Genomic DNA, 26180 nt, shown 5'->3' on the forward strand with positions numbered 1-26180 from the left:
AGGCTGCTCCTTCTGAGATGGGAAGCAAGCTCTGGGTGCTCTGATCTATACCAAGCATTGCTGCATACCCCACTGTCAGTTATAATAAGGACTTGAGAGAACACTTTCCCAGAGAAGTGACAGGATTAGCCAATACAAAGCTGTAGGCTGTGGAAGTCTAACACTACTTTCCAAGCACCAGTAGAAAGCAGTGACATGGTACTGTTTTTATCATCCAGTTGAACGTAAAATATTGACCAGAATGAGATTCTCAAGCCACAGAGGTTAATGGTGTTGATTTCTTCCAATATCTATGAACCCAGTCCTACCAAGACCCAGAAAATAACAACAGTGTAAACAACATCCATACTCACTTTATTTTTAAACAGAGGAGCATGTACCCAAAGAAAGAGAAGACTAAGAACCATCACGGGGGCTTGCGCTAAGTGATCTGCCTTGGCTTTCTGACCTCAGAATGCCTCGTGATCCAATGGCCATAGGGATGGAATAGCCCCTTGATGGTACACACATCAGAAAGGTAAACTCCCTTGTCCCTTGAAATAGAAGGGAGAAATGGAGACAAGTCAATGAATCCCCTGGAATATTGCCCCAGAATCCTTCCAGGGATAGGGTATGACTGACCATCAGTCCACAAATGGAAGTGGGAAGGGAGGTAGGAACAATGAGTGGTGCTGAGCAGAAAATAATCCCAGATGATGTGCATCCAGGACCAGGATACACTTTTCATTAGAATGAAGGGAGCTGACAAAGCCCTCAAAAAGATAGAGGCAAAGAGCACATTGATTAGAACATTATCTCCTAACAGAGGTGGGGCTATTTCCCACCATTACTGTAAAATAACTGTAACTAATCAAAACACATACAGGCCTCTTTAATGGAGTTAATAAAACTACAGCAGATTGAGAATCAGGGGTAGAGGTACTAATCCCAAAGGAAAAACTGGGACAAAGGGATCCATGCTGACAGGACTTTATAGTCCAGCTGTGGGTTCTCAGAAAGAAGCCCTGGTTCAGAAATGACAGCAAATACCCATGATCACTATATGGGGCTGAGCCCAGGTGTAAGAATCTTGAATGGCTCTCCTAACCCAAGGTTATCCATATTCTTTATCCCCTCCAGTAATGTATAAGACCAAGAAGTGTGGAACACTGGAGGTGGACATCTGGTTTTTATTTCTGGGCAATCTCGATAACTTATTACATCTCACAATTTTCATGGGAAGGGGGGGATGGCAGAGAACACAGACATTCTGTCTTGCACTGCAGGGCACGGAAAGTGCTAAGAACATCCAGCTGTGATGGGCAGGAAGTGGCAAGGCAACAAGATGCCTCATGCCTGGGGTGGGAGTACAGCCAGCAGCCCTTCTGGCCTGAGTTCACCTCCTCAAGGGGAGGTCTCCATGGAATGACCATGATTCCCAACATGGCCAGAAAACCCATCGATGCCACTCATGGGGCAGATGATCAGAGGAGCTGCACTCTTTCCTCCAGAGTAACTCAGACTGAAGTAGGGCCGGACAGGCCCACAGAAGGTAGCATGAGAGAAAGTAAAGGTGTGACACCTCTCTGTCACGTTGTAGAAGGAGACCTCGCCAGCATCATAGTCCAAGAAAATCCCCACCCGTTGGAGAGGGGTCCGCAGGGGGAGGGCAGTCATTGGGGAGGTGAGAGCCCAGTATTCTTTCCCATACCACAAGGACACTGCCCAGAATCCATTCTGGGGGGCTGAGGTTACCCCACCTTTTCTGCACACTGAGTCTTCGCAGACACCTATGGTCCACTTGGCTTTATCTCCCACCTCTACCTCCCAATAGTGTCTCCCAGCGATGAAGCATGGAGAGCCCAAGACACAGGGAAACAGATTGAACCGCTCAGGGTTGTCAGGCAGGTCCTGCTGGAGGTAACTGTACCGCACTTGCCGCAGGTTATCAGAGAGGATCAGGCTGGGGTAGGCTGTGTCTGGGTCCAGAGTCACATCCACTGCAGAGAAACACAGGGGCAGAGGAGGATTAGCCAAGCACCAGGACAGCCCACTCTGAACACTCAGCTTTTCTCCTATCCCTGAGAAGAGAGTAAGAGCTCTCCAGCAAAGACACATTCATTTTATACATTCAAGTCCACCCTGAAGCCGACATTCCCAAAATTACTGTTTGGATTAGCTAGTTATCTCATTTAGCTAGGATATATTGGAAGTACTGAAATTTTTACCTTGCTTTTCCACATTTTAAACCACAGTATCCGTTATAAGCTGAATTTAAGGTTTTCTTATGTGTATGTCCAATCCCTTAATCCGAAAGCCTCAGGGGCTGGAAGTTTACAGTATTTAGACAGACGGGTGCGGTGTAGCACTCTACAACCAATACTAACAGATCTGCTGTGAAACATATGGATATTCACATTCTGTCAGATAAAGACACTAAATAGTGCCGCATGCATCTGACAATCATGTGGTGGTTTCCAGTTTTAAACTCACTGACATATTCTCTCACTAGTTCTTCGTATCTTGTTCAGAAGGAAGATTCCCTAACATTATCTCTCTGAACCATAGTTCAGGTAGGCTGACTGTCTCCCACAAAAGGCTCATAACAACTGGTGGAGGTGACTAAGAACCTCAGAGGCATGGTTCGTGGTTCAACAATGTGTTCCCAGCAGTTCCCATTTATTCCCTCATGTCATGGGTAGACCTCGTACCTCCAACCAGACATTTAACTCCAAGCGTTGGTCAGTGCCTTATGCTCTTTGGTTCCCTCTACTGTACCCTGTGCAATATTAGGAAATGTAAGACATAAGCAACATATTCAATCTTGAAAGAATTAAATATGGATCACAACCAGGGGACATTAATGAAAGAAGACCCATTGTTTGTAGAGTCCCTCTGTTCATGATGAAGAAGGAAATGGCAACTTGTTCCAGTATTCTTGCCTGGAGAATCCCATGGATGGAAGAGCCCAGCGAGCCCCAGTCCATGGGGTCGCAAAGAGGTGGACACGACTGAGCAACTAACACACATGTTGTTTGTCCATGAAGAAGATCCCATGAAATAGAAGGTGGTCATGTGAATACAAACCTCAGATGAGTTTGAGATCATAGATTTACCCAGTCTGTGAACCTCAGGTGAAGGTGACTGTCAAGGGGAGGGAGAGTTTCAACTCTAGATCTCACACAGAGAAGGGATGACTCCAGATTTTTCCTAGACTTTCCCTAGCTCTCAGAATAAGAGGCAAGCTCAATCTTTTTGGAAGGATGCTTTTGTAAACCACACACTGCCCAAGGCTGCGTGGGCACAGCAGTGGAACGGTGTACTAGCAGTGGCAGTGCACCAATTTTTGGAAACTGTAGTTTCAACTCTATAATTCTTCCTAGCACCTGAATTCAATTTCCTCCTCTTTCAAAGGTCCATGAGTTCAGATTTGAGGCCTTTTAGGAAGCAAATATTACAAACACATAGAAATAACAAATTTTTTGTGATTATTATCATTTAAAAAAAAATAAATGTAACCTAAAGGATTCAAATTAAGGCACTTTCCAAAATCATTCACAATAGTAGTGAATGATAGTTAGTGAATAATAGTTCGGTTGATAAGGATTTTTACTCCTTTTTCCAAATGGTTTTGTCTCCTATCACCCACCTGAGTATAACTGGGCCTCTCTCAATTCTGAAAAAAAAAAAAAACAAAAGAGAAAAGAAGTTATGGAAGTTATCTGAATATTTCTAGGAAGTACCCAACAGAAGGAGCTTTAGGAGTCATCGTAAAACGATGGTTTCCATTAGAACTCCTGCTGTCAGTCCTGCATTAATTTTTTCATATAGCGTTAAGACTCCATCTTCCAGCCAAGAGCTCAAAGGGAAGAGGGGTTGGGAACTTTGAGCATAAAGATAACACAAGCTTGACACTGGAAGCACATGGGGTCAAACTGAGGCAAGATTAAGGATTCCACTCCTCAGTGGGTCAGCTGGCTCTGCAGGGAGAGACATGGTTCTAAGTCCACATCATACATAACTCTTGGGTTCATAAGCTACCTGTTCTAGGGGATGTGTGGTTCAAGTGACACCAAGCTTGCCCCTACCAAGCTGGGGCAAACTACACCATTTACAGCAAAATGCATTTACAGTTGACAAAGCATTTTCACAGGTATGTTCTCAATGGGTTGCTTAAGGGCAGGAGAAGAACAGGAAAAATAAAGGAGAGTCAGATCAAGGAATGTTGTGTCTGAGCTAACCACTTGTGGTATTAAGTGGAGTTTCTCCCTGTTCTGCTTGTGAGCATTCCCTAAATCCATGTTGCCAGATGTGAAAAACGTATGTATCTGAAAAGATGCCATGCAAATAAAGTTTTAGCACATATAGGAAATTATAAAAATTATGCAGATTTGTAATTTATAGTAAATATGAAGTGATTATGTACATATAAGGGTTTCAGATTCTATCAAGCTGCCTAGGAATTTCAGCATTTTGTACACAGCCGTATGGGCTAAGGCTTCCCTGGCGGCTCAGTGATAAAGAATCCACCTGCAATGCAGGAGCTGCAGGTTCAATCCCTGGGTGGGGAAGATCCCCTGGAGGAGGGCACAGCAACCCACTCTTGTCCTGAGAACCCCAGGGACAGAGGAGCCTGGCAGGCAACAGTCCATTGGATCACAAAGAGTCAGATATGACTGAAGTGACTTAGCACGCACGCATATGTGTTATATGCTTCTAAGTTACTATGAGCAGAAGATGTTATATTTGAAGAGTGCCCCTTAAATACCTAGAACACTTTATTTAATACATATACACGAAGGTTCCCTTCTAGAACGCTTCAGAAATTGTAAGTAAACCTAATCCTTACAGCCTTGTGAGGCAAGAGCTTTCAGAATGATAGCTTATCATTCTGTGTAGAATGTAGAATGCTTACCAGGTGGCAGAGGTGGGCCCAGGACCCAGGCAGCCAGACTCCTGAACCCCTGTTCCTACCCAGGTTCCTGCCCTCAAGGTGTTGCCTCAACCAGCGATGCTCAATTCTTCCTCCTCCCAGTCAGTACCAGTGTCCATATGCAGCAGAAACTCGATAAATTATAATTACAAATACTAGCTCAAATAGAATATAGCTAGAATAGTTTCTCTTGATTCTCTTTCTCAATTAAAAATAATTTTAAAATAATCAAATTAATTCTGCATTAATTGTTGGATTGTATATTTTCCTCTTCCATTAACGTAGATTGAAAAATAAGTGTATTTAGTTAAAAGACTTCAAGTTGAAACAAGAGGCTATTAATTGAAAAAATTAACAAAGCCAAAAGAAAGATGTGAAATATCGGGGAATCCGGCCATTTCCCATTTTCCCATACTCTGGTGTGGATGTTTATCTTTCCAGGAAACTTCAACATCAACAGTCCATTAAGTAGATAAATTTACCTTGGATTTTCTCCATATCTGACTGCATTTTTTCTATGGGGAGAAAAGAAGATATTCAGTTTGCATTCCATTATCTAGCTGGAAAACACTTCCTCTCAGGCAATACAGTTATTCAGAGCATAAACCCTCAGAGATTCCTCTTCTCACGTTACCTGTGAACTGCTTCAGACTCTCAGTCAAGAACAGACACTTCTGAGCAAAAATGTGGATTTTCTCTTGCAGATCTGGAGGTGTGATCCAGGGTTCAGGAATCCTGATTCTTTCAGCCCTAAGTTTAAAAAAATCCATGAGTGAATCTCTCACCCCCACCCCCACCCCAAACTTCTTTCAGGGTCTAGGACAAAACCTGGGCTAAACTGGCCAGTCAGTGGATTGGTGGACAGTCTTTAATAGCAGCCAGTAGAGCCCTTTTCCTATTCTCTTCCTAGACTGTGATCCTTTGGACCAGAACAGGGGAGTCCTCTTACCTTCATATTCTCCCACAGCATTAGCTTCTGGCTTTTCAAATGGCATATGCCCTCAGAAAGATTCACTGAATTAAACTGAATATAAGCAAGACCTTGCCAGAAAGCACTAGATTCCATGATCAAGTCCTTGGTATTCATGGTGGGCAATGACCCATAACCCTCAGGTTCCCAAATATGGCAAGAATGACATTTTCAGACAGATGGGTACTCTCTGGACAATATCCAGTTACCCATCAACCCCCTCAAAGGGTCTGTGGCAAACACTGACTGCTAATCACATGTCCAATATCCCTTCTCTCACCTTCCAAATTTTACTGGGTTCATGCCTGCCTAGTCTGAATGTGACCATGTGACTAAGCTCTGGCCAATGAGAACTAAGAAGTATCTTGCACTAATTTGAGAAGTCTGCTTAAAAAGGAATGCAATGTGACATCTCTTTCCTGCTGGTTAGCATTCTAGGAAGTTTCTTGGCCTGTAATAATGAGGATCATAGCTTATGTATGGCAGAAGAGTAAATGGAAAGAAACCTGAGAGTCTGATGATAAACACTGGAGCCACCAAACCAGCCCTGGGCTAGCTATCTGCACATTTCTTTAATGGTGGCAAAATGTTTTAGTTATATTTAAGTCAAGTCAAAGATTAAGTCAAAAAATTTTCAGAGTCAAACCCAAACTTAACATTCACAGATGCTAGAACCTAAAGGATCTCTCTCTGTGTTAGTTTAGAACTAGACTGACATCAAAAAGTAAAAGCAGCAAGTGAGGGCAGTATTTGTTAGGGCCACTTGGCAGGGACTAGTACCATCCCATGTCAGCAGCCCTCAAAAAGCTCAGCTCTATCAATAATTCTATTCACATGGCCCTTCTAGCCCATCTCCTCCTCAAATGCTCTCACACAATCAAGCTGCACTTCCTCTGAAGGGTTTTCACCCTTCAGGGTTTTACTTAGCTTCAAAGTTCAGTTTCCTCAGTCAGGCTTTACCCCAATAGGCATTCCTACAACAAACATAATATTCCTCAAGGTCTATCCCATCTGTCCTTGCCATCCAACACTGAAAACACAATTTAATTGTGGCTTCTTGCCCATTCTGGCCTTTTCCGGCTTGGTCATGTTCCAACTTCCAGGTAGCTCTTCCTCACTGTCCATCTGATGATACAGTAGAGAAATAATAAAAACAAGAGCCAGAATCCAGGTAACTCATGACTCATCTCTGAGCTGGTCACACTTTTCTTAGCCTGTATTTTCCCCATTACAGAAAAAAGAGAGCCAGAAACAAAGACAGAGATAACAAAAGAGAAAGGATTCTGAAACAAAAACTATAAAATACCCTTTCAATTTGCCCGAGGCCCTGTGAGTCTCCACCCTCTCCATAGAAGTGTCCTCATAAACTACCAGCACCCTCCCAAGTGGGCCCCCTACTTCACTCCTCACCCTCATTATTTGCCAATAATTCCTTAGTTTTACTGAGAAGAGCTGCAGTCCATCTAGTTCTTTGCACACTAGTGACTCAGTTCGGGGACAGACAGGATATGTCTCGAATTTGGTAAGATGTCCTCAGGCTCTGGGCTCCTTCCAGAGTTTCTAAGTATGAGGGAAAGTCTACTCAGGCTTGATTTAGCACTGGGGAAAGAGAAAACTGTACCTGCTCAATGTGTCCCCGATGTCCTATAAGAGAAAGGAAAATGAAAACCATGAGAAATCATTTATAATGTCAGTTTTCTCTCATAGATGTTTGTTAGAAACTGAGCTACAGGCTGGCCCTCCTGGGAGAAACCAGGGAGACGAGGAGCACACACTGTGTAAAACCTGGGCAGAAGAAACTGGGATACACACTATTTGCTATTCCAGCACCTTCCTGCATTCCCTTCCTGCACACTGGTCAAAGATCTCAAGGTTTCAAATTTACTAACTCAAGCATCTCACTCTTGGACCACAACTGCCTACCTGCCTGCCCAGCTTGCTTTCTTTGACCTATTATTGTGTGTGCTTGTGCGATAAGTTGCTTCAGTTGTATCCGACTCTTTGCGACCCTATGGACTGTAGCCTGCCAGGCTCCCCTGTCCATGGAATTCTCCAAGCAAGAGTACTGGAGTGGGTTGCCATTTCCTCCTCCAGGGGATCTTCCCAACCCAGGGATCAAACCCATGTCTCCTGCACAGGCAGGCTGATTCTTTACCCCTGAGCTACCAGGGAAGACCCTGATATTGCCTTAATACAGGCTAATTATTTTAAAAATATCTCTCCACTTGGGTTTCCCAGGTATTGTTCCATGATTAAATTCAAGCTTACATTGTGTCTCCTTCTAAAGATACTTGCTACTTACTTTCCCTTTATAGGTGGTATGTTATAACTACTATTTTTCCTTTTGTAATTAAAAAGTAATCTCAAAGTGACACTTTGAAATTAACATTCCAGCCCTTATCTAACTCCCCCTCAGATTTAGCCTCTGTAGATAATTATTGTCTAAATTACCTTTCACCATGATAGCTGCCAAATGATCATTTTCTTGCCTCAAAATTCCTTGTACATTACTTAGTCGACAGTCTACTGGAAGGAAGAATTTTCCCTAATTTATTATTAGTATGGACCCATCAATTCCTACTTTATTCAATGGGTTATAACTCATCACTATTCTTAACTATTTTGGCGCTCAAAAAATCTGAAACTTGGTCAGAGAATCTGTCACTTTTTTCCTATCTCTTCTCATCTCATTCTCCCCATTATTATCTGGTTTATCATTCCAGTGTTTACCTTGCAAATACCTACAGATACATGTATTTTCTAATCATCTCTTCTTTCTTACACAAAAAGCATAATCTATATTTTGCACTTTGATTTTTTTTTCACTTCCCAATACATTATAGAAACTCCTCTATATCAGTTATATCATAGGTATCTTCCTTTTTCTTTTTTTTATAGTTGCATAACATTCCTCTGTGTGTGTGTGTACATACGTTAAAATACAGTTAGACAACAGTGGCCATCTTGCCCTGTTCCTGACCTTAGTGGGAATGCTCTCCTTCTCCACGTTAAGATTCAGTTTACTTTTCAAATGACTTCTACCATGACCACTCTCTCCCATGGAGTCCACAACTTGCCCTCTTCTTTCTCTACTTTTCTTTATCATCCAGTTTTGATTTCATGGTCCATGTGTTCAGAAATATTTTCACAAATACCTTAAAAAAATAAGCAAACCCATGGTTGCCACTGGGTAGAAAGGGATGAGGAGTGACTGTTTAATGCGCACGAGGTCTCCTTCTGAGATGATGGATGTGTTCTGGAACTATACAGCTGTGATGGTTGCATAACATTAAGTTTACTAAATGTACCAAGTTGTACACTTTGAAATGGTTAAAACAGTTAATTTATGTTATGTATATTTTATCATAATCAAAAAGCCAGAACGGGGGAGTTCCCTGACCGGTTCAGTGGTTAGGATTTTGTGCTTTCACTGCCATGGGCCCAGGTTCAATCCCTGGTCAAGGAACTAAGATCCTACAAATAGTGTGGCAAGGCCAAAAACAAACAAAAAAAACCCCTCACATCTTACAAAGCCCTAATCCTGGATGAACCCAACTACCAGCTTTCCCTAGGCCTGGAACCAGAACAGTCACAATCATAGAAAGCAAAGCCGGGACGGGAAAAAGTCACACAACTGGACAGACAAATTCTGATATCAACTGACGTTCACTGACCAAGTAACTCGACTACATCTTGGGAACCAATTTGCTTTCTCATACTCTGAAACAATAATTTCAGAACTTTCCCACAATCCTCAAACTCATTATTTTCTCTAACCCCTGCTCAATGGCAGCCAAAAAGGATAGAAGCCAAGATGTTTCTGCTACCAATCCTCACAACCTGCTGCAACTACCTGTCCCCACCCTTCTTTCTTTTTATACAACAGAGGATATTTCAAAGCTAAGTCCCTCCTACATGCTTCAGTTACCCTTCCTTCTGCCTTCTCAGAAACAGCACATCAGAGATGAGTTCATCCTTAGAGCTTCAGTAAATTTTCTTCACCTGAATCTTTACAACAGATGCTCCTCTCCACATTTTTTTTTAAAGATATGTTTACCTGGTTTCTTTAAGCATCCTCTCCCCATAAAGCCCCACAATTCTACCTCATCTCCAAGTATTTTCTTTTTATCTCTTTCACAGCCTTATTTATTGAAATAGTCATTTACTCTCGCAGCTTCCATTCACTCTGTCACTACAACTTCTCCTCATGTGGCTCCTGCCCAGACTGCTCCAATCGGGCAGCTCTACAAAAGTTTATCAAGGATGGTCATGTTTTTAAACCAAATGGATCTCAGCCTTCATATTATTTCACCTCAACTGCATTACACTCTGTTGTCCACTCCCTCCTTCCAGAAACATTCTTCCTCCCTGATCACATATTGCCTCTCTGGTAAACTATTCCCCATGCAAGCTCTTCCTTCTCTAACAATTAAATATTGGTGTTCATTAAGCTCAAGATTAAGCCTTCTCTTTTTAATGTGAAGTAAGAGCTGGTGAACTTTTTCTAAGAAAAAGGCCATACAGTCTCTGGCACAACTACTCAACTCTGGTGCAACAGATAATACAAAACAAATAAATGGGCTATGTTCTAATAATAATGTATGGACAATGAAGCTTGAATTTTATGCAATTTCACATATCACAAAATAACAAACGTTCTTCTGATTTTTCTTCCCCAACTATCCAAAACTAAAAAGCACAATGAGCTCGCAGGACACACAAACACAGGTGGTGGCCCATAGTTTCTTGACCCTAAACCTATCAGCCCTTTTTTAATGGCAACACTGATGATACTTGTTTGTTCACTTCTCTATCATATGATCTCGACATCAGAATTTAGATTTCAGGAGAGCTTATTTATCCACTTAATTCCACTGCTTGACCCAGAACAGAAAATTCATATGCATTGAATGAACAAACAACAGACAAACAATCAGCTCATTTCCTGTGGTCTTGCTGGGCTGGGTCTACTGCAGCTTTAGCACTCATACAACCAAGATTAAATCCCAAGCCTGCTTGGGCTGACCACTTCTTGTGGTACTTGTTATTTCGTGGTTGTCATAGTGTGCACATACATGTTACAATTATAGGATACTGGGGTGAGGAGAATCTTTAAATGACATGTGGGCCAAATTCCTCATTACATGAGTAACTGAGTTCACTGAGGCCCAGAGAGGTCAAGAGCCTTGCCTGTGATCAGACCACCTATCAGTGCAGGACAGGCTTGAGCAGGACAGGTCTTCCTTTTGACCTTTCCATGACACAGGGCAACTGACTGACCCAAGCTGTGCCAACCAGGGTCTCTACTGTACATTTCCTTTCTAACATGCCCTTGCTACAATCAGAGTTTCAACAAGGGAGTAGGGGGCCCTGGATACTGCTTGGCAGAGCAGGAGCTGTCTTGGCAGAGGGCTTTCAGTCTTACCTGCAGGAGCTCCCTGGTGGGTTGCTGCTGCTTCTCTTCCAGCTGGGCAATCAGGTTGCTGAGGTGGGAGATGTTGCAAGAGAACTGAGTGATGGCACCATTGATACTGTTGTAGATGGCCAAGTCTAGCTCCTCGAGACGGGCCAAAAGGCGATACTCATGCTCCTTCAAGGAGTGATACAGCTGCTCAAACTCCCAAACAATCTTCTCCCTCTCCATCTGGGTCAGGCTCTGTGTAGACCACAGGGAAGGGCAGTGAAGAGAGGAAAGGCTGCTTCTAGAGCCCTTCACATTTCTCCGCTGTCTATCTACCCAGACCTCATTATTTCATCCCAGTATACTAAAACAAGCATCTTGTTCACTCACTTATTCTTTTCCAATGTTTATTGACTGGATATACAATGGCAGAGAACTGAATTACCCCAGTGATAACCAAGGCAGTCTGAAAAAAAAAAAAAAAAAAGCCAGTCTCTGCTCTCAAGGAACTCAGTCAAGTGAGACTCAGGTTCATGTGATACATGTCATCATGGCTAGATAAGCAAAAGTAGGGTGACAGCATTCAGTAGAAGTTGATACAGTTCTCAGAAGCAGTGTTCACAAAGAGTCTTGAAGGATGACTAGAAGTTCACTTTATGGTCAATGAACAGGAGAGCTTTCCAGGCAGAAGAAATGCCATGGACCGAAGAGTGGAAAGGCAAATGATGGAGTCTGGCTGGAGCACATGAGTGCTTGTGAAGACGGCAGATAAAGTAAGAGATGAGAAGCCTGGCAAGACTTCACTGCAAGTGGGAGCCATGAAAGACTGTCAGAGAAGTCACATGATCAGATGGGTGCCCTGTGGAGGATGGTTTAGAACATACAAGCAAAACTTCCATAACAATCCTCACATAATAACCTTGATTAGTTTCCTTAAACCTTTCACATGTAATCCATTCCCTCTATCTGGCTTTCTGTCTCACTGGCTTTGAGCATAATTCTCTACTGGCACAGTTTGTTTGCCAAAGGTTATCTGTCCTTCTTCTCCACCACTTGTCCCACTGAGAGACTCCACAAAAGCTTATTTCAGAATAAAGGGTCAGCAAACTCCCGTGTTTACTCCCTTGGAGTAAAAGTTTATTGGGAAACAGATCCACTCATTTAAATGGTTTCTTTAGCTGCTTTTGAGCTATGACAAGGGAGCTGACTGGTTGTGGTAGAGATAGAGGCCACAAAGCCAAAAATATTTACTCTCTAGTCCTTTACAGAAAGGTAAGGGACTATTTTTTCCAGAACAACCACCCTCTCCCCCAAATATCCCTACCACAAAGGCCTTGGGAAACTAGGAGAAGGGAACAAAGAGAAAAGTTCAGAATAGAATCATTGCCAAGAAAAAGAACATTCCAGCAAGAAGCAACAGTCAAGTTTATGGAAAGCCACTGCCAGCATCTGTCTGCAGAACAATACAAAAGGCTCCTAACCAATGCTCAAGAATTTCACCAGGATCAACCCTGATCTGCACAAAGCTAGCAGATTAAACTTTTGCTAGGTCAGATCTCCAGGGGTTTTATTTTTTTTTTATTTTTTATTTTTTTTCACTTTAAGCAAAGTCTTTATTTTCAAGAAAAAAGTACATTCTCATTTCCTGTTCTTGGCATAAGTTTTAATTACTTCCAGTGGAACCAAAGCCTCCTGAACCCCTTTCAGTGTCATCTAAAATTTGAACTTCCTCTATTTCTGGGTAAAATATCCGTTCACAAATGAGCTGTGCAATTCGATCACACAGCTTTTTGACTTCAAACTTCTCTTTGCCAAAATTAAACAGGACAACACCAACATTTCCTCTATAATCTTCATCTATGACACCAGCTCCTACATCTATGAAGTGTTTTGCTGCCAAGCCAGAACGAGGAGCCACTCTTCCATAGCACCCAGAAGGAAGGGCTATCTGAATGTCAGTTTTCACAAGCACTTTCTCCACCGGTGGTACTGTGTAATCATAGGCACTGTACAGGTCGTAGCCCGCGGCGCGCGCGGACCCCTTGGTGGGGGCTGTGGCGTGCTCCGAGAGCCGGGCATAGCGGAGACGCATATCTCTCGCCTCCGTGGCCCGGGCCCGCTTGCTGGGGGAGACGACTTGTGCCTCTTGAGAGCAGGGCATGGCAGCGTAGAACGCGGGCACAAGACGGAGCAGGGGGAACAAGAGAGAGAGCGCGGGGATGAGTTCTAAACCTTCCAGGGGTTTTAAAGTCAACTATTCCATCCTTTTCCCCCCAAATGTGGGAATCCCTTGGTTCTCCAGGAGAATTCCTACTGCCATGTAAGGTTGTTCCACCCGTACCTATAAGTTCTGGGTGATCTGACTGCACAAGGTTAAGGGAAGTTTACAAGTCTTACAATATAAGAGAGTGGCCAGCAGAACTGATATTATCTATGAATTCTCAGGAACCTCACCAAGAGTTCAGCCCGCGCCTGCTCTCCCTGTGCCCTTCGCCTCTTCTTTAAGTCTTTCACTCTTTTTAGGTGGTCCAGCTGGTTCTGGATTTGCTCCTGAAAAAGCAAAAACAGGTGTACAGTTCAAGATAAGGCAGGCCTTAGCAGTGTGACTCTTCTGCTTATCACCTGTGTAACCCACATTTATGATGCCAAGTTCTTGGTGAGAGCCTGTCCTTGGATCACACTGCCATCACCATGGCACCACACCTCTCCTTTGGTAGTTTGTATCTGAAATGGTGGGTCACCTACCTGCCTTTGGAAGGATACCGCCTGGCTTAGTGAAAAGGTGAATAGACTAGAAGGCTTTAGTTGTCGAGCTTTCAGGGACGGGTACAGAGAGAAAAGGACTTAACTTCTCCTATTTTCCCCTGGTGTGACATGAACCAACACCACCTTCTCAACCTAATAGAGTGTTCAGTGTGAGTAAAATGGTATTTTTGAAAGCACCATAAATGTTCAGTGAATAATTCTGCATGAACGTACTCACATTTACACATGTACATAATTGTGTGCATGTTCTCTGCAGTCCTCAAACACAGATTATGTGCACGCCTTGAATGTTGTCTTACAACTATTTTGTATGTAATACTTTATTTCCATGCTATTGTTGAGCTGTACAAATCTGTTGGTTCACAAGGGGATCCACACAGCATTTTATTTCACTCAGTCTTCATTAAGTCTTATCTCCTATGAGTCGCACCGTGGTTAAATGACTTAGGCAGTAAGAAACTTGTTCTTTTCCGGGAGGTTCTAGAAGAGGACGGAGCACAGGGAAGTGCTGGGGGAAAGGAGAGGTGATGGGCATCTATTTGATGTGAATACAGCTCGGCAACGTCCGACTGTGTTTTGTCTGAGATCATCTAGGAGCCAACAGGAATGCGAGCGTCTCTGAAGCTTGTCGCTGCGTACGTGGTTTTACAGATATCTTATATACAGTCAAGAGGGGTCTCCATGGGCCGTCATGTATAATGTGCCCGTGAGAGGGTAAACACAGAGGCACATAACGCAGTGAGGGTGGGGAGACTTCTGGCTTCATCACCAGCTACAGGTTTTCCTCCCAAATCTGAGTGCCGAGGCTCTGGAGCGGACAGAGGAAATGACGGCTGTGAACCACACGTCCGGCTCAGCCATTTTCTAGGCGGAAAAAAGGAAGCCCCTTTGGCTCTCTCCTCCCTTTGTCCGACTCGCGCTCCGGCCCCTCCCCGGCCCGCGCGCCCGGCCCTCACCTTGAAGCCCTCCACCGCCTCCTCGAGCGGAAGCACGCTGTGGCCGCGGTGCTCGCGGGAGCGGTCGCACACCACGCAGATAGGCATCTGGTCCTCCTCGCAGTACAGCTTCAGGGGCTCGCGGTGTTTCTCGCACACGCCCATCTCGCCTCCGGGCCCCGACGGCCGCTCGGTGCGCAACTGCTTCACCAGCTGGGTCACATTGGCCAGGTGCCGGTTGGGCCGCATGTGCCGCTGCGGGAAGGTCTCCCGGCACTGCGGGCACGACACATTGGTCTCCGCCGCGCCCCAGCAGCGGGCGAGGCAGGCGCAACAGATGTTGTGGCCGCAGTCGAGCATCATGGGCTCCACAAAGTACTGCAGGCACACAGGGCAAGTGGTCTCCTGCTGTAAGCACTCGGCCACGCTCCCGGAGGCCATGGCGCGGGCCCGCGGGGGCGAACGGGCATGGGCCCCGGTGCCCAGCCCAGCGCGGAGCCCAACTCGATTGCGCTCCCTCCCGTCCGCTGTTTCTGGGCGGTGCGGAAAGGCCAGCCGGGCTGACGGAGGGCGACGCCTCCCGGGCCGATCCCAGACGCGCCCGCGCGCTGGAACCGCGGGGTGGCCGGGACGCTCCCTGAGCCGCTGCGCCGGGCGGAGGGAGTATGGGGATACCGCGGCCCCACCGAGCCCAGCGACTGTGTGAAGGGACAGCAAGATCGCCGCCGATCGGACTCCCGCAGCCGGGCGCTCAAAACGCGCAGGACAACGTGGCCGCGTCGGAGCGGATCCCAGCGGCCGCCCAGACCCCACCCCTGCGCGAGCGGAAGGGGCGGCTCGGGGGCGGGGCCTGGGCTGAACCTCCTGCTTGAAGGTGGAAATTTCGGCCTCAGGCCTGGATGGTTTCTTTCACAGGGAACCCGGGAGGCCTCGCCGCCAGGGTGGGGGCGGAACGCGCGGGCGGAAGCCCCTTGGGTACGGGTCCTAGAGGCAGGCGGTGTCCGCGGGGTGCAGCGGGGTCAGGATAACCCCTGCCTGCACGCTCCGGGCGCCCCCGCCGAGCCTTGGGCCTTGGGCCTGGATCCCGGGTCTTTTGTTGGGTTTCTTCTCTGGTGCTCAGGCCTCTGCCGCGGCGAGAGAAAGCTGGCTTTGTGTTGGTGTGGGAAGAAGAGACATCTGGCTTCCCCGGTAGGCCAGAGGGCTGGGAGTAGCCGACTCAGCCCCACCCAGTCTGTGAGGAACTTTATCAAACAACCCCATTGACAGGCGCTCGCAGTTCTGTTTCTTAAAAGAAAGGCTTAATTATTAGATGAAAACATTTCTGTGACAGAAACAGGCCAGCCCAGTTCTGCTACTTCCTACTGTGCCTAAGCAAAGTGGTCTACCATTCTGAGCTTCAGTTTCCTGTCTGGTGAAACGGGAGTAATTATACCCCAGCGAAGAGGGAGACTTCCGTACAACTTTTTAACCCTAAGGAGGTTTACCATTAAAATAATAAAATACCCACTGCCTAGAGCTGTACTGAATAGAACTTAAACATGCTTGCTCATTAATAAAATACCTACTGCCTAGAGTTTTACTGAATAGAACTAAACAGGCCTGCTCCTTCCCGAAGTATAGAGGGAATGATAATCCTGTGAGTAACATGGATAATGATAATCCTGTTTTCATTATCCAACAAACTTACAAAATTTTTGCGTTGTTCGCCCATCCCTACTTTGGTGTTTCCTGTTTTCCTTTGCTATTTTCTTGATATTGTCCTTCATCCTCTAAATTTAATTGAATTTGGACAGCCTTGCCTGTGTTTATTTTAATTCCCATTATTATATTTTGAACTAAGTGATTTGTCAGTTTACAAATCTTTTTTAAATGAGTTAGTAACTGGTTGAATGTGACCTATTCCACCAGTTTCCTTGTTTATACTCTTTTTCTCTAACCTATTTACACAATGTTTCAAAGAAACTGAGATCAGATACTTCAGTAACTCTGTGAGGACAGAGACTTCTCTCCAGACCTCCTGGATTGCTGTTATGCCTTGTATATACTTATATGAAAGGATTTCAATATTTTTTGGATTATTGACTAAAAATTAACTTAATGACTCCAGGGTCACATTCTATGCATACTTCTTATCTTTATCACAGTTGTTCAGTTGCTAAGTCATGTCTGACTCTTTTCAACGCCATGGACTTCAGCACACCTGGTTTCCCTTTCCTTCAGTATCTCCTGGAGTTTGCTCAGATTCATTTCCATTGAGTCGGTGATGCCATTCAACCATCACATCCTCTGTTGCCCCCTTCTCCTGCCCTCAATCTTGCCCAGCATCAGGTCTCTTCCAATGAGTCAGCTCTTCACATCAAGTGGCCGAAATATTGGAGCTTCAGCTTCAGCATCAGTCTTTCCAGTGAATATTCAGGATTGATTTCCTTTAGGATTGACTGGTTTGATCTCCTTGCTGTCCAAGGGACTCTCAAGAGTCTTCCCCAGCACCACAATTCAAAAGCATCAGTTCTTCTGTAGTTCAGTTCAGTCGCTCACTCGTGTCCGACTCTGCGACCCCATGGGCTGCAGCATGCCAGGCCTCCCTGTCCATCACCAACTTCCCGAGTTTACTCAAACTCAAGTCCATTGAGTTGCGGAAGAGCATTAATAAGTAAACTATTGGGAGGGTATTGGCAAACTGTAAGAGAATCTGATTTGGAATGTTTAGGATGATGAATACGTGGAAGAAAATTTGGACAGACAGTACTGATAAATTTGGTTAGATAAAGTCATGAAATCAAAGCATTGGTGATAACATTGCTTGTGGAGGACAGACTCTGTATCTGGGGGGAGGTTCCACTGATGCTTTGCGAACACAGGAATGACAAATTGATGGTGCAGGTCATAGTAAGGCAATACCAACTAGGAGGACCCATCTAGAGACTCATGCAATAGTGACACAAGAGGACATTAGTAGAATAAGAGCTGATAAGGAACAGAGGAATGGGCAGGTAGGCTAGAAAAGAATCAGGATATGCAGTGCCATTCTCCTCAGGTATTTCTAAGGAAAATGAAGGTGAAGCAGGCAAGGAGAGAGGCATTGTAAGACAGAGCAATAAAGAGGTGTGTAGTAGTGAAGTATGCAGGAAACAGAGAGGAGAGTAAGACATTTGATAAAGGAGAGGGATTTGGGTGTAGAGGATGAATTGGAAGATTGGGGTTGACATATATACACCATTGATTCTATGTGAAAAATAGATAATTAGTGAGAACCTACTGTATAGCATGGGAAACTCTGCTCAGTACTCTGTGGTGACCTAAATGGAAAGGAAATAAAAAAAAGAGAGGATATATGTACATGTAGAGCTGATTCACTTTGGTATACAGTAGAAACTAACACAACATTGTAAAGCAACTATACTCCAATAAAAACTTAGAAAAAAAGAAAGAGGGATTTGCTTGTACTTTGGAAAGCGATAGAAGTTCTCCTTTTCAACAAGTGTGGCTTTGTGGTTTTCTGACCATCTCCCAGCAACCCCACCAAAAGAGAACCCACAGGGCAAACTCTCAGAATGGACTACTATAGATCTAAAGGAGGACTGAGAATGGGGGGGGGGGGCACGGATTTAAGAAATTTTTAAAGAATAATTGATTTGTACCAATTCTTATTTCCAGGTTGATGGGGAAGGAGAGATGACTTTTTCATTTAATAAGTACCTATTAAGAAGTTACTATATATTGCACTCTGTTCATTAAAGCACAAAATCTTTCTAACTCCTACAAGGTGATGCTAGTATCATAATCTTCATTTTATGGCTGGGGAAATTGTTAACTTAATTGTCTAAGGTCACAGAGTCAGTGAATGACAGAACCAGGACTGGAATCTGGGTAGACCAGCTCCAGAGAGTAAGTTCTAACCATTAGAGTATATGTCCTCTCTAGCTGTCCCAGGTATCTGCTAGACAATTAAAAAAAAAAATCCAATACCAGTATTACTGTCATTTAGTTCTTTTAACAACATTCCCTGGTGTAGGTTATTGCTTTTAACAACCAGTGTGAAGGGTCCTAGATTAAAGAGCAATCTAAGACAAGATATAGGATAGGAGAATTCAAAGCATACTCAGGTAATGCTGATACTGAAAAATGTGATTCCTTTAGTCATTTTATTTTACTTTTTTTTGCCGTGCCCTGATGTGCAGCTTGTGGGATCTTGGTTCCCAGACCTGGCATTGAAAACATCAAGTTCTAACCACTGGACCACCGTGGAATTCTCTAAATATGATTTCTTTTTGAATTGGCAATTAGCTTCCCCAAATTTAACTGTCTTCCATTTCCTGAGGATAAAATCTTTGGAGACATTGGGGAAGAAAGCTAATCTGACCCACTTTTTCAAACATCAAGACTTCGGGGGATTTCACTGACCGACTGGTAAATACCCTCTGCTTCCTGTCCTTATTAAGCTCACAGGCCACTGGGGCTAGGTGGGGGCAGGGATGGTTAGCTACCTCCAAGAGGGTCACCATCAGTTTCTTTCCTCTCCATATGCATAGTGACATTGTATCATTGAGAGTTGCAGTTCTGTTCTTCTCTTGAATCTGGACTTGCCTAGAATGCTCTGACCCACAGAGTGTAGCAGAATGACTCTATGTGATGCTGGGCTTGGCCTACAGAGGACTGACATCCTCTGTCTTGGACTCTCAAGAGTCTTCAGCTACCATGGGAGATGTTTGTATTAGTCTGCTCTGGCTTCTGTAACAAAACATCAGCCTGTGTGGTTCAAACAACAGAACTTAATTTTTTCAGTATATTTTCTGGAGTATGTAAGTCCAAGGTCAAGGTGTGAGCAAGGGCGATTTCTCCGGAGGTCCCTCTCCTTGGCTTGCAAGCAGTCACCTTCTGGTTCACACACAGCCTTTCCTCTGTTGTCACTTTTCTAATGGTGTGTTTTGTTGTTTTTTGATTGGGTTAAGTGGCTTTATTAGAGAAAGCCAGGGTTACAAAGGACTCAAGAGTTAGCCTTGGAGGCTTTCTTCTTGCCAAAGGTGGGCACAATATTGACAAAGCTCTGGTTATACTGCATATACTTCTTGGTCCAGCCCATCTTCCTTTTTCTCCTGTTTGACCACTTTGGGATTCTGACCCAGCATCAGCCAGGGACCACGGACTTCACCTCTAAGCATTTGGCCAGCTACTTGTTGGGTGCTCAGAGCCTCCACCCTACACTGGCCCAGGGTAGCCTCATCCTCTAGGGGCATCCCTGCCAGGGGGCACGACTTGAGTGATGTCCTTGAGGGAGGCTACACGAACTTAGATGGGTGACTGTCTCCTGGCCTGCCAATGCAGAAGATGCGAATTCTTGCCCGGAAGATCCCATGGACAGAGGAGGCTGGCGGGCTGGTCCATGTGGTCACAAAGAGTCAGATGTGACTTAGAGACTAAACAACCACAACTCCTGGCCTGTCGCCTCCAGTGTGTGTAGCTATTGGCTGAGGACAAAGAACTGTGAGTCGGTGACTAAACCGCGGCTACTGCTGTTACCATGAAGATGGAGCCGAGAAAGAGCTTTCTGTACCAAAGTTTTTAGGTTTGATGGATTCCAGTTTATCAATCTTTTTTTTTCCTTTTTGGTTACTACTTCCTGTTTTTGGTTACCGTTTTCTGAAACTCACATCCACATCCAGTCTTCATGCTCAAGGTCTGTAAAAGCCACTCACCTTGCCCCTTTCTTATCTATACTAACCCACCAGTTTTCTCCCCGTGTCTACACAGGCTCCATCGCTACTTCCCCGTTGAATTCCCGCCAGTTCGGTTGGTTTGCCAGGAACCTTCTCGAGAATAGAGCCTGCACTCTGCATCCTTTCGCTCCTGTCCAGTCGGGGATCGGTCCCGGGTCATTAGGATCTTCGAGTTTAAACATCCTGGGGTTACAAGGAAGGGCAGAGGGAAGGAGAGGGAAGAAACGTCAAACCATACCCGGGATTCAGAGGTTCAATCAAAGTTGCTGACTCTACTGAGAAAGAAGGTTTAGTTAACTTACAAGGATTCCCATTTTTCCGGAGAAACAAACTGCAAAAGAATTTAACAGCTCGTGAGGAATGCACGTCCAGCGAATCTGAAGGTTTTATTTGTTTATCGAGAATAGTCAACCTGTCAGGATGGCCGAGTGGTCTAAGGCGCCAGACTCAAGCTCCAACAAGCTTCCTCTGATAGAGGTTTCTGGTCCCCGAATGGGGGCGTGGGTTCGAATCCCACTTCTGACAGACTTTTTTTCTCTACACTTTCTCAGCCATTGCATTCGTTCTTCTTTCTATTTTTCCCCCTTTCAGCCCTAACGACTGACCCCTAATGAGGTCCGACCCCTTTCTTTTCCGTTGCTACTTATCATGGATCTCGTTTTTCTCTGTGCTCCGATTTGTCATGAAAGGCAGTTTTCACCGAACGCTCATTAACCTAGAGGCGTCCTGGCAGAAAAAGGAGCCTGATGGCAACGGAAAGACATGTACACAGACTCTGTGATTACAGACTGTCCTGAGCTCGCCGGCAATGGGATCGTAGTCTCACGCCCAGGATCGTAGTCTCACGCCCTTTCTCACTGGCCGAACCTATCAAAAATTAAAAGTGCAGAAACTGAAAGTAGCTTCGTTCACTCTGTTAAAGGATTGGAACGTGAAAAAGAAAGAAATAGGGAAGGTTCCACCGAGATTTGAACTCGGATCGCTGGATTCAGAGTCCAGAGTGCTAACCATTACACCATGGAACCGCTCTTATTATTGACTTGATACACTGTCCATCTGATATCTCTTTGTGCTTTTTTTTCTCTCCTTTTCCATTGAGGTATAGTTGATTTATAATGTTCGTTTCAGGTACACAGTATAGTGATCCAAAATTTTTATAGACTGTACTTCATTTAAAATTATTCTATCATTGTGCTTTTTATTTATTTATTTTTACCAACAGAGATGTATAAAAAACAATTTAAAATGAAATGTGCCGCTTTAACTGAAAGCTTTGCTCTTCTTCCTAATTGATTTATTTCTTCTTTTTAAATTTAAGCCGGAGGGCGATAGAGAAGCCAAACTCAAGGGTGGGAAGTTGTGGGAGGTTGTTTTCCCTGAGCCTTCTTCCCATATTTCTTTCCCTTGATGTCTGGGAAGGGCAGGATCCTGATCTGAGAAAGTGGTTACCTCTGGCGGTTTTGATTTTGCCTTTATTTCCGACACAGGCCAAAAGCAAAGCGGATTTCCATCTTGCCCTTCAAAAGGGAAAAAAGAAAATTTAACATATATATTTTTTCTCTACAGCTTCGCTTTTCATTCTAGCATACCTGCAAATGCCTCCAGAGCAACCTCATAGTTTCTTGGTGCTTCCTGCTTAGGTGTAATTATGTGTTTGCCATTTTAAAATCTGTCCTTTCACTCTGAGATGCCTTAAGTACAGGACAGGTTCTCATTTCTCTTTGACACCTGATGGTTGTGGTCCATAGTATTAATAGAAACTTAATCTATAGCTTGTTGCATGCTGCTGCTGCTACTGCTAAGTCGCTTCAGTCGTGTCCGACTCTGTGCGACCCTATGGACAGCAGCCCACCAGGCTCCTCCGTCCACAGGATTCTCTAGGCAAGAATATTGGAGTGGGTTGCCATTTCTTTCTCCGCTTGCTGCTGAACACATAGATTAAAGGATGAATCAATGAATGCATGCATGAATTAAAGAAGGAGTGAATAAATAGCCCGAGTCGGACTTTTTTGGAGGGGTGTCTTTTTCCTTCTCTCCATAGGCTAAATCTGACAAGTCTAAAGGACATGATTGTGGCTTTTTGCCAAGTGGAGGGTTCCTTTTCAGGTTCTAGCTACCAGGTACGACATTCCAGTAGCCATAGGGCCCCATCCTGGAGTGTGGATGGCCAAGAGAGGACATCATAGTGCTGGGCATGGTCATTTATTTCTCTAAATTTTCATTTTATTGACATAACATGATTATCTAGTAATTTTTAAGAACAACATATAATAAAGAGATCATACATAGCATCACTGGAAAAAATAGTATAAATTACTACTTTCAGTTCAGTTCAGTCGTTCAGTCGTGTCCGACTCTTTGTGACCCCATTAATCGCAGCACGCCAGGCCTCCCTGTTCGTCACCAACTCCCAGAGTTCACTCAGACTCACATCCATCGAGTCAGTGATGCCATCCAGCCATCTCATCCTCTGTTGTCCTCTTCTCCTCCTGCCCCCAATCCCTCCCAGCATCAGAGTCTTTTCCAATGAGTCAACTCTTCGCGTGAGGTGGCCTACTTTAGTCAGTCTAAATATTAATTACTGACCCTGCATTCTTCATGGACCTCCGGTAATCTCCCAAGAATGAATTGCTTATGAATTTCTGAATCATTTTTCTGCCATTCATCCTTTTGCTGGATTTACAATAGAGCAAGTTGCCTGTCACAAAACAGGTGCTCAGTAAATATGGATTGAAGTGAATATATTTTGCGGGAGGTAGAGAGGGCAACTGGAGAAGGAAATGGCAACTTACTCCAGTGTTCTTGCCTGAAGAATCCCAGAGACAGAGGAGCCTAGTGGGCTGCTGTCCATGGGGACGCACAGAGTTGAACACGACTGAAGCTACTTAGCAGCAGCAGCAGACTGAAGCGACTTAGCAGCAGCAGCAGAGAGGGCAACAGTGAGCAGAGAGGGCAACAGTGAAATTCAAAGACTTTGCCCAGGTCATTTATACAGTTCTCCTAAGTTCTTCCCTCCATGAACATCAACTCTCTATTCTATTATATCCGTTGGTTTTAAAGTTAAACTAGAAACTCAAAAGCCCACTCTTCAGTGATAGCCTTTAAATTGTCCTTTGAGGCTAGACAAGGCAAAAAGGGGGCATAAAATCAATGTTTTTTCAACCTTAGCACATTTTTTATCTCAGGGAAGGATAGTTGTTATGGAGCTGGAAGATAGGGCATCTGGCCATGCTGCTGCTGCTAAGTCGCTTCAGTAATGTCTGATTCTGTGTGACCCCATAGACGGTAGCGCACCAGGCTCCCCCATCCCTGGGATTCTCCAGGCAAGAACACTGGAGTGGGTTGCCATTTCCTTCTCCAATGCAGGAAAGTAGAAAGTGAAAGTGAAGTCACTCAGTCATGTACGACTCTTCATGACCCCATGGACTGCAGCCCACCAGGCTCTTCCATCCATGGGATTTTCCAGGCAAGAGTACTGGAGTGGGGTGCCATTGCCTTCTCTGATCTGGCCATGGGTTGGTTTATTTATTCATGAGTTTGGAGTTCAGAAGATTGTCATTTTCCTTTGGAATCATCCATGGTTGGTTCACAAGGTGAATGTGAACCTCATATTGCAAGGTGAATGTCAACAAAGGCCACTGAGGGGAATGTTTAGAGGAAGAAATGACTGGGTCTGACAATCCAGAAGCAATCTGTTCCCTCAAAATCTGAGCAAGAATGGTTTACACTTACCTGGTAGCAGAGCTGAATCCAAAAAGAGCAAGTCAGTGTGGCTAAATCAGTGGTCAAGAACCAAGTTCAGCTGGAGTGTCCTGTAGAAATGGGGCTTTAGAACACATGACCCTACCTCAAACTGAAGATCTCAAGGTCTTCCTGGTGCCTCAGCTCTATATACCTTACTCACTTCACAAATTAGGAAGCTAATCTTTCATCTATTTATTTATTCATTCCTACTTACCAGAAATATCTGTTTAGTTTTCATGGTGTGAAGTGAGAGAAATATGATTCTATACCTGACAAAGCTTATGATGCATAGAGAAAGGCAGACGATTACACAAAATTTTCCAATTCCAAAAGTTATGGTAAATGCTAAAATAAGTGATGGATAGAGTGATAACAGAGCATGGCCAATGCAAAACAACAGGAATACGCCATTAGTGTCAGGTAGCAACGAGGAAAACCTGCCAGAGGAAGGGATGGCTGAGCCGAGCCCCGCTACAAGCTCCCCAGCTTGTTCCGTTTCTCCTTTGCCATATTTATCAGATTGGGCTTAAATTTTTTTTTAATTTACAGACTTGTGAATTCACCTATTGGACTTATGAAATAAATATCCACTCAGTCTAACAACTCAAACAAGTGTCTAAAGTACAATTTATAATCTCCCTGTCCTCTAACACTGTTACCACTGGAAACAATTTGAAGTATGTCCTTCGATACTTGTCCTGAGGTAATGTTCTTTGTTTTGGTAACTATACATTACAATGTCATTCATAGTTCCCTTGTTGGATTCTTTATCAGTGGAAATTGTGCCTTCTTGTGGCCATTATGCCTCTATTGCTTGTCTTCTCTCCTAGGCACCAGGGCAGGGACTTCCTTCTTTGTTCCCATCCAGGTGCTCAGTGCCTAATTTTAACTCTGGAGAGAGATCAAGGGAGGCTTCCAGGAGACAGCAACTACCTAGCTGAAGGGCGAGAAACTTTGAAGGCAGAGGGAATTGCTTGGAGCAGAGACCGAGGGCGCCCAACAGAAGACGCAGAGACACCTGCTGAGTGGGGAAAGCACCTCTATTTAGCGTGAGGTGAAGGGAAGCTGAACATAAGAAGAGCCGCCACACCTCAGATCAGCATAAATAGGATTTAAAATGTGAAATGAGAAGGCTGCAGGGATGCTGAGAACTGCGGCCGGGCAGGGCCTGTCTCCAGTTACAAATGGATTCAGGGAGACTGACCGTCGTTCATCAGTCCACCATTTATGGAATAATGTATCCATAATAAGTACTACTGCATTTACGGGGCCTAAGTAAGTACTTAGGAGGTGGTACACAGTAGGATCTGATTTTTTTCTTTTTCTTTTTTACATAAAAGAATGAATTACAGAAAGTCTGTTATGTGTTCTATACTCCTGGGTGGTGAAAATACGAGGGAGTAAATACCATGCCCAGTAGATGCTCAGTAACTTTTTGTTCATTGGAATAATCAGTTGAAGGCTTGTCATGAGGTGGACACTCTTTCGGAGGCAGTGCCTATAGGTGTCATCTCTGGTCTCTGGGAAAACAGATGTTGTAGGAGGAGAGGAACCTATCTGAAGTTGGAGCCTGTGAGAACTGTTGTGTGCGTTGGACTTGGAATGCCTAGACAAACTTGAGGTGCAAAAGGGCACTGGCAGCGGTGGGATTCGAACCCACGCCCCCGAAGAGACTGGAGCCTTAATCCAGCGCCTTAGACCGCTCGGCCACGCTACCTCCCGCGAGGATGGCTTT

At 44.5% G+C, this 26180-nt stretch overlaps 2 protein-coding genes and 3 non-coding genes across 6 annotated transcripts; 1 reads left to right on the plus strand and 4 right to left on the minus strand.

Moving 5' to 3' along the window:
• Window positions 1–855: 855 nt before the first annotated feature.
• Window positions 856–15799, minus strand: TRIM27 (tripartite motif containing 27). Of its 2 annotated transcripts, XM_040249982.1 has the most exons (8): window positions 15006–15799; window positions 13738–13833; window positions 11308–11538; window positions 7504–7526; window positions 5547–5662; window positions 5395–5427; window positions 3629–3655; window positions 856–1979 (listed from the first exon to the last, which is right to left on the minus strand). In XM_040249982.1, exons 1-8 carry the CDS (start codon window positions 15423–15425, stop codon window positions 1384–1386), a joined length of 1542 nt encoding a protein of 513 aa, XP_040105916.1. In that variant the 5' UTR covers window positions 15426–15799; the 3' UTR covers window positions 856–1383. The 2 variants fall into 2 exon arrangements, with proteins under 2 accessions (XP_040105916.1, XP_040105917.1); XM_040249983.1 differs by lacking the exon at window positions 3629–3655.
• On the minus strand, window positions 12883–13514 carry LOC120870410 (deoxyuridine 5'-triphosphate nucleotidohydrolase, mitochondrial-like). The gene has a single exon (XM_040250073.1). The coding sequence runs from the start codon at window positions 13442–13444 to the stop codon at window positions 12947–12949; it is 498 nt and encodes a 165-aa protein (XP_040106007.1). The 5' UTR covers window positions 13445–13514; the 3' UTR covers window positions 12883–12946.
• Window positions 15800–21115: 5316 nt separating the features above from the next.
• On the plus strand, window positions 21116–21226 carry TRNAL-CAA. Its single transcript has 2 exons — window positions 21116–21153; window positions 21181–21226. It is a non-coding gene; the product is annotated as a tRNA-Leu (tRNA).
• Window positions 21227–21654: 428 nt separating this feature from the next.
• Window positions 21655–21726, minus strand: TRNAQ-CUG. The gene has a single exon. It is a non-coding gene; the product is annotated as a tRNA-Gln (tRNA).
• Window positions 21727–26080: 4354 nt separating this feature from the next.
• On the minus strand, window positions 26081–26162 carry TRNAL-AAG. The gene has a single exon. It is a non-coding gene; the product is annotated as a tRNA-Leu (tRNA).
• Between the last annotated feature and the right edge of the window lie 18 nt (window positions 26163–26180).

This window comes from Oryx dammah, unplaced genomic scaffold (assembly GCF_014754425.2).
Source record: "Oryx dammah isolate SB20612 unplaced genomic scaffold, SCBI_Odam_1.1 HiC_scaffold_11, whole genome shotgun sequence".
NCBI classification, from domain to species: Eukaryota; Metazoa; Chordata; class Mammalia; order Artiodactyla; family Bovidae; genus Oryx; species Oryx dammah.

Bases quoted from the DNA above. Each gene is read 5' to 3' on its own strand.
- LOC120870410 (XM_040250073.1), bottom strand. From the start codon at position 13,444: ATGCCCTGCTCTCAAGAGGCACAAGTCGTCTCCCCCAGCAAGCGGGCC.
- TRIM27 (XM_040249982.1), bottom strand. From the start codon at position 15,425: ATGGCCTCCGGGAGCGTGGCCGAGTGCTTACAGCAGGAGACCACTTGC. The intron at 13,834-15,005 runs GTGAGGGCCGGG...TTGCTTTTTCAG, and splicing joins AGGCGGTGGAGGGCTTCAAG to GAGCAAATCCAGAACCAGCT. The intron at 3,656-5,394 runs GTAAATTTATCT...TTTTTTTTTCAG, and splicing joins AGATATGGAGAAAATCCAAG to AATTGAGAGAGGCCCAGTTA.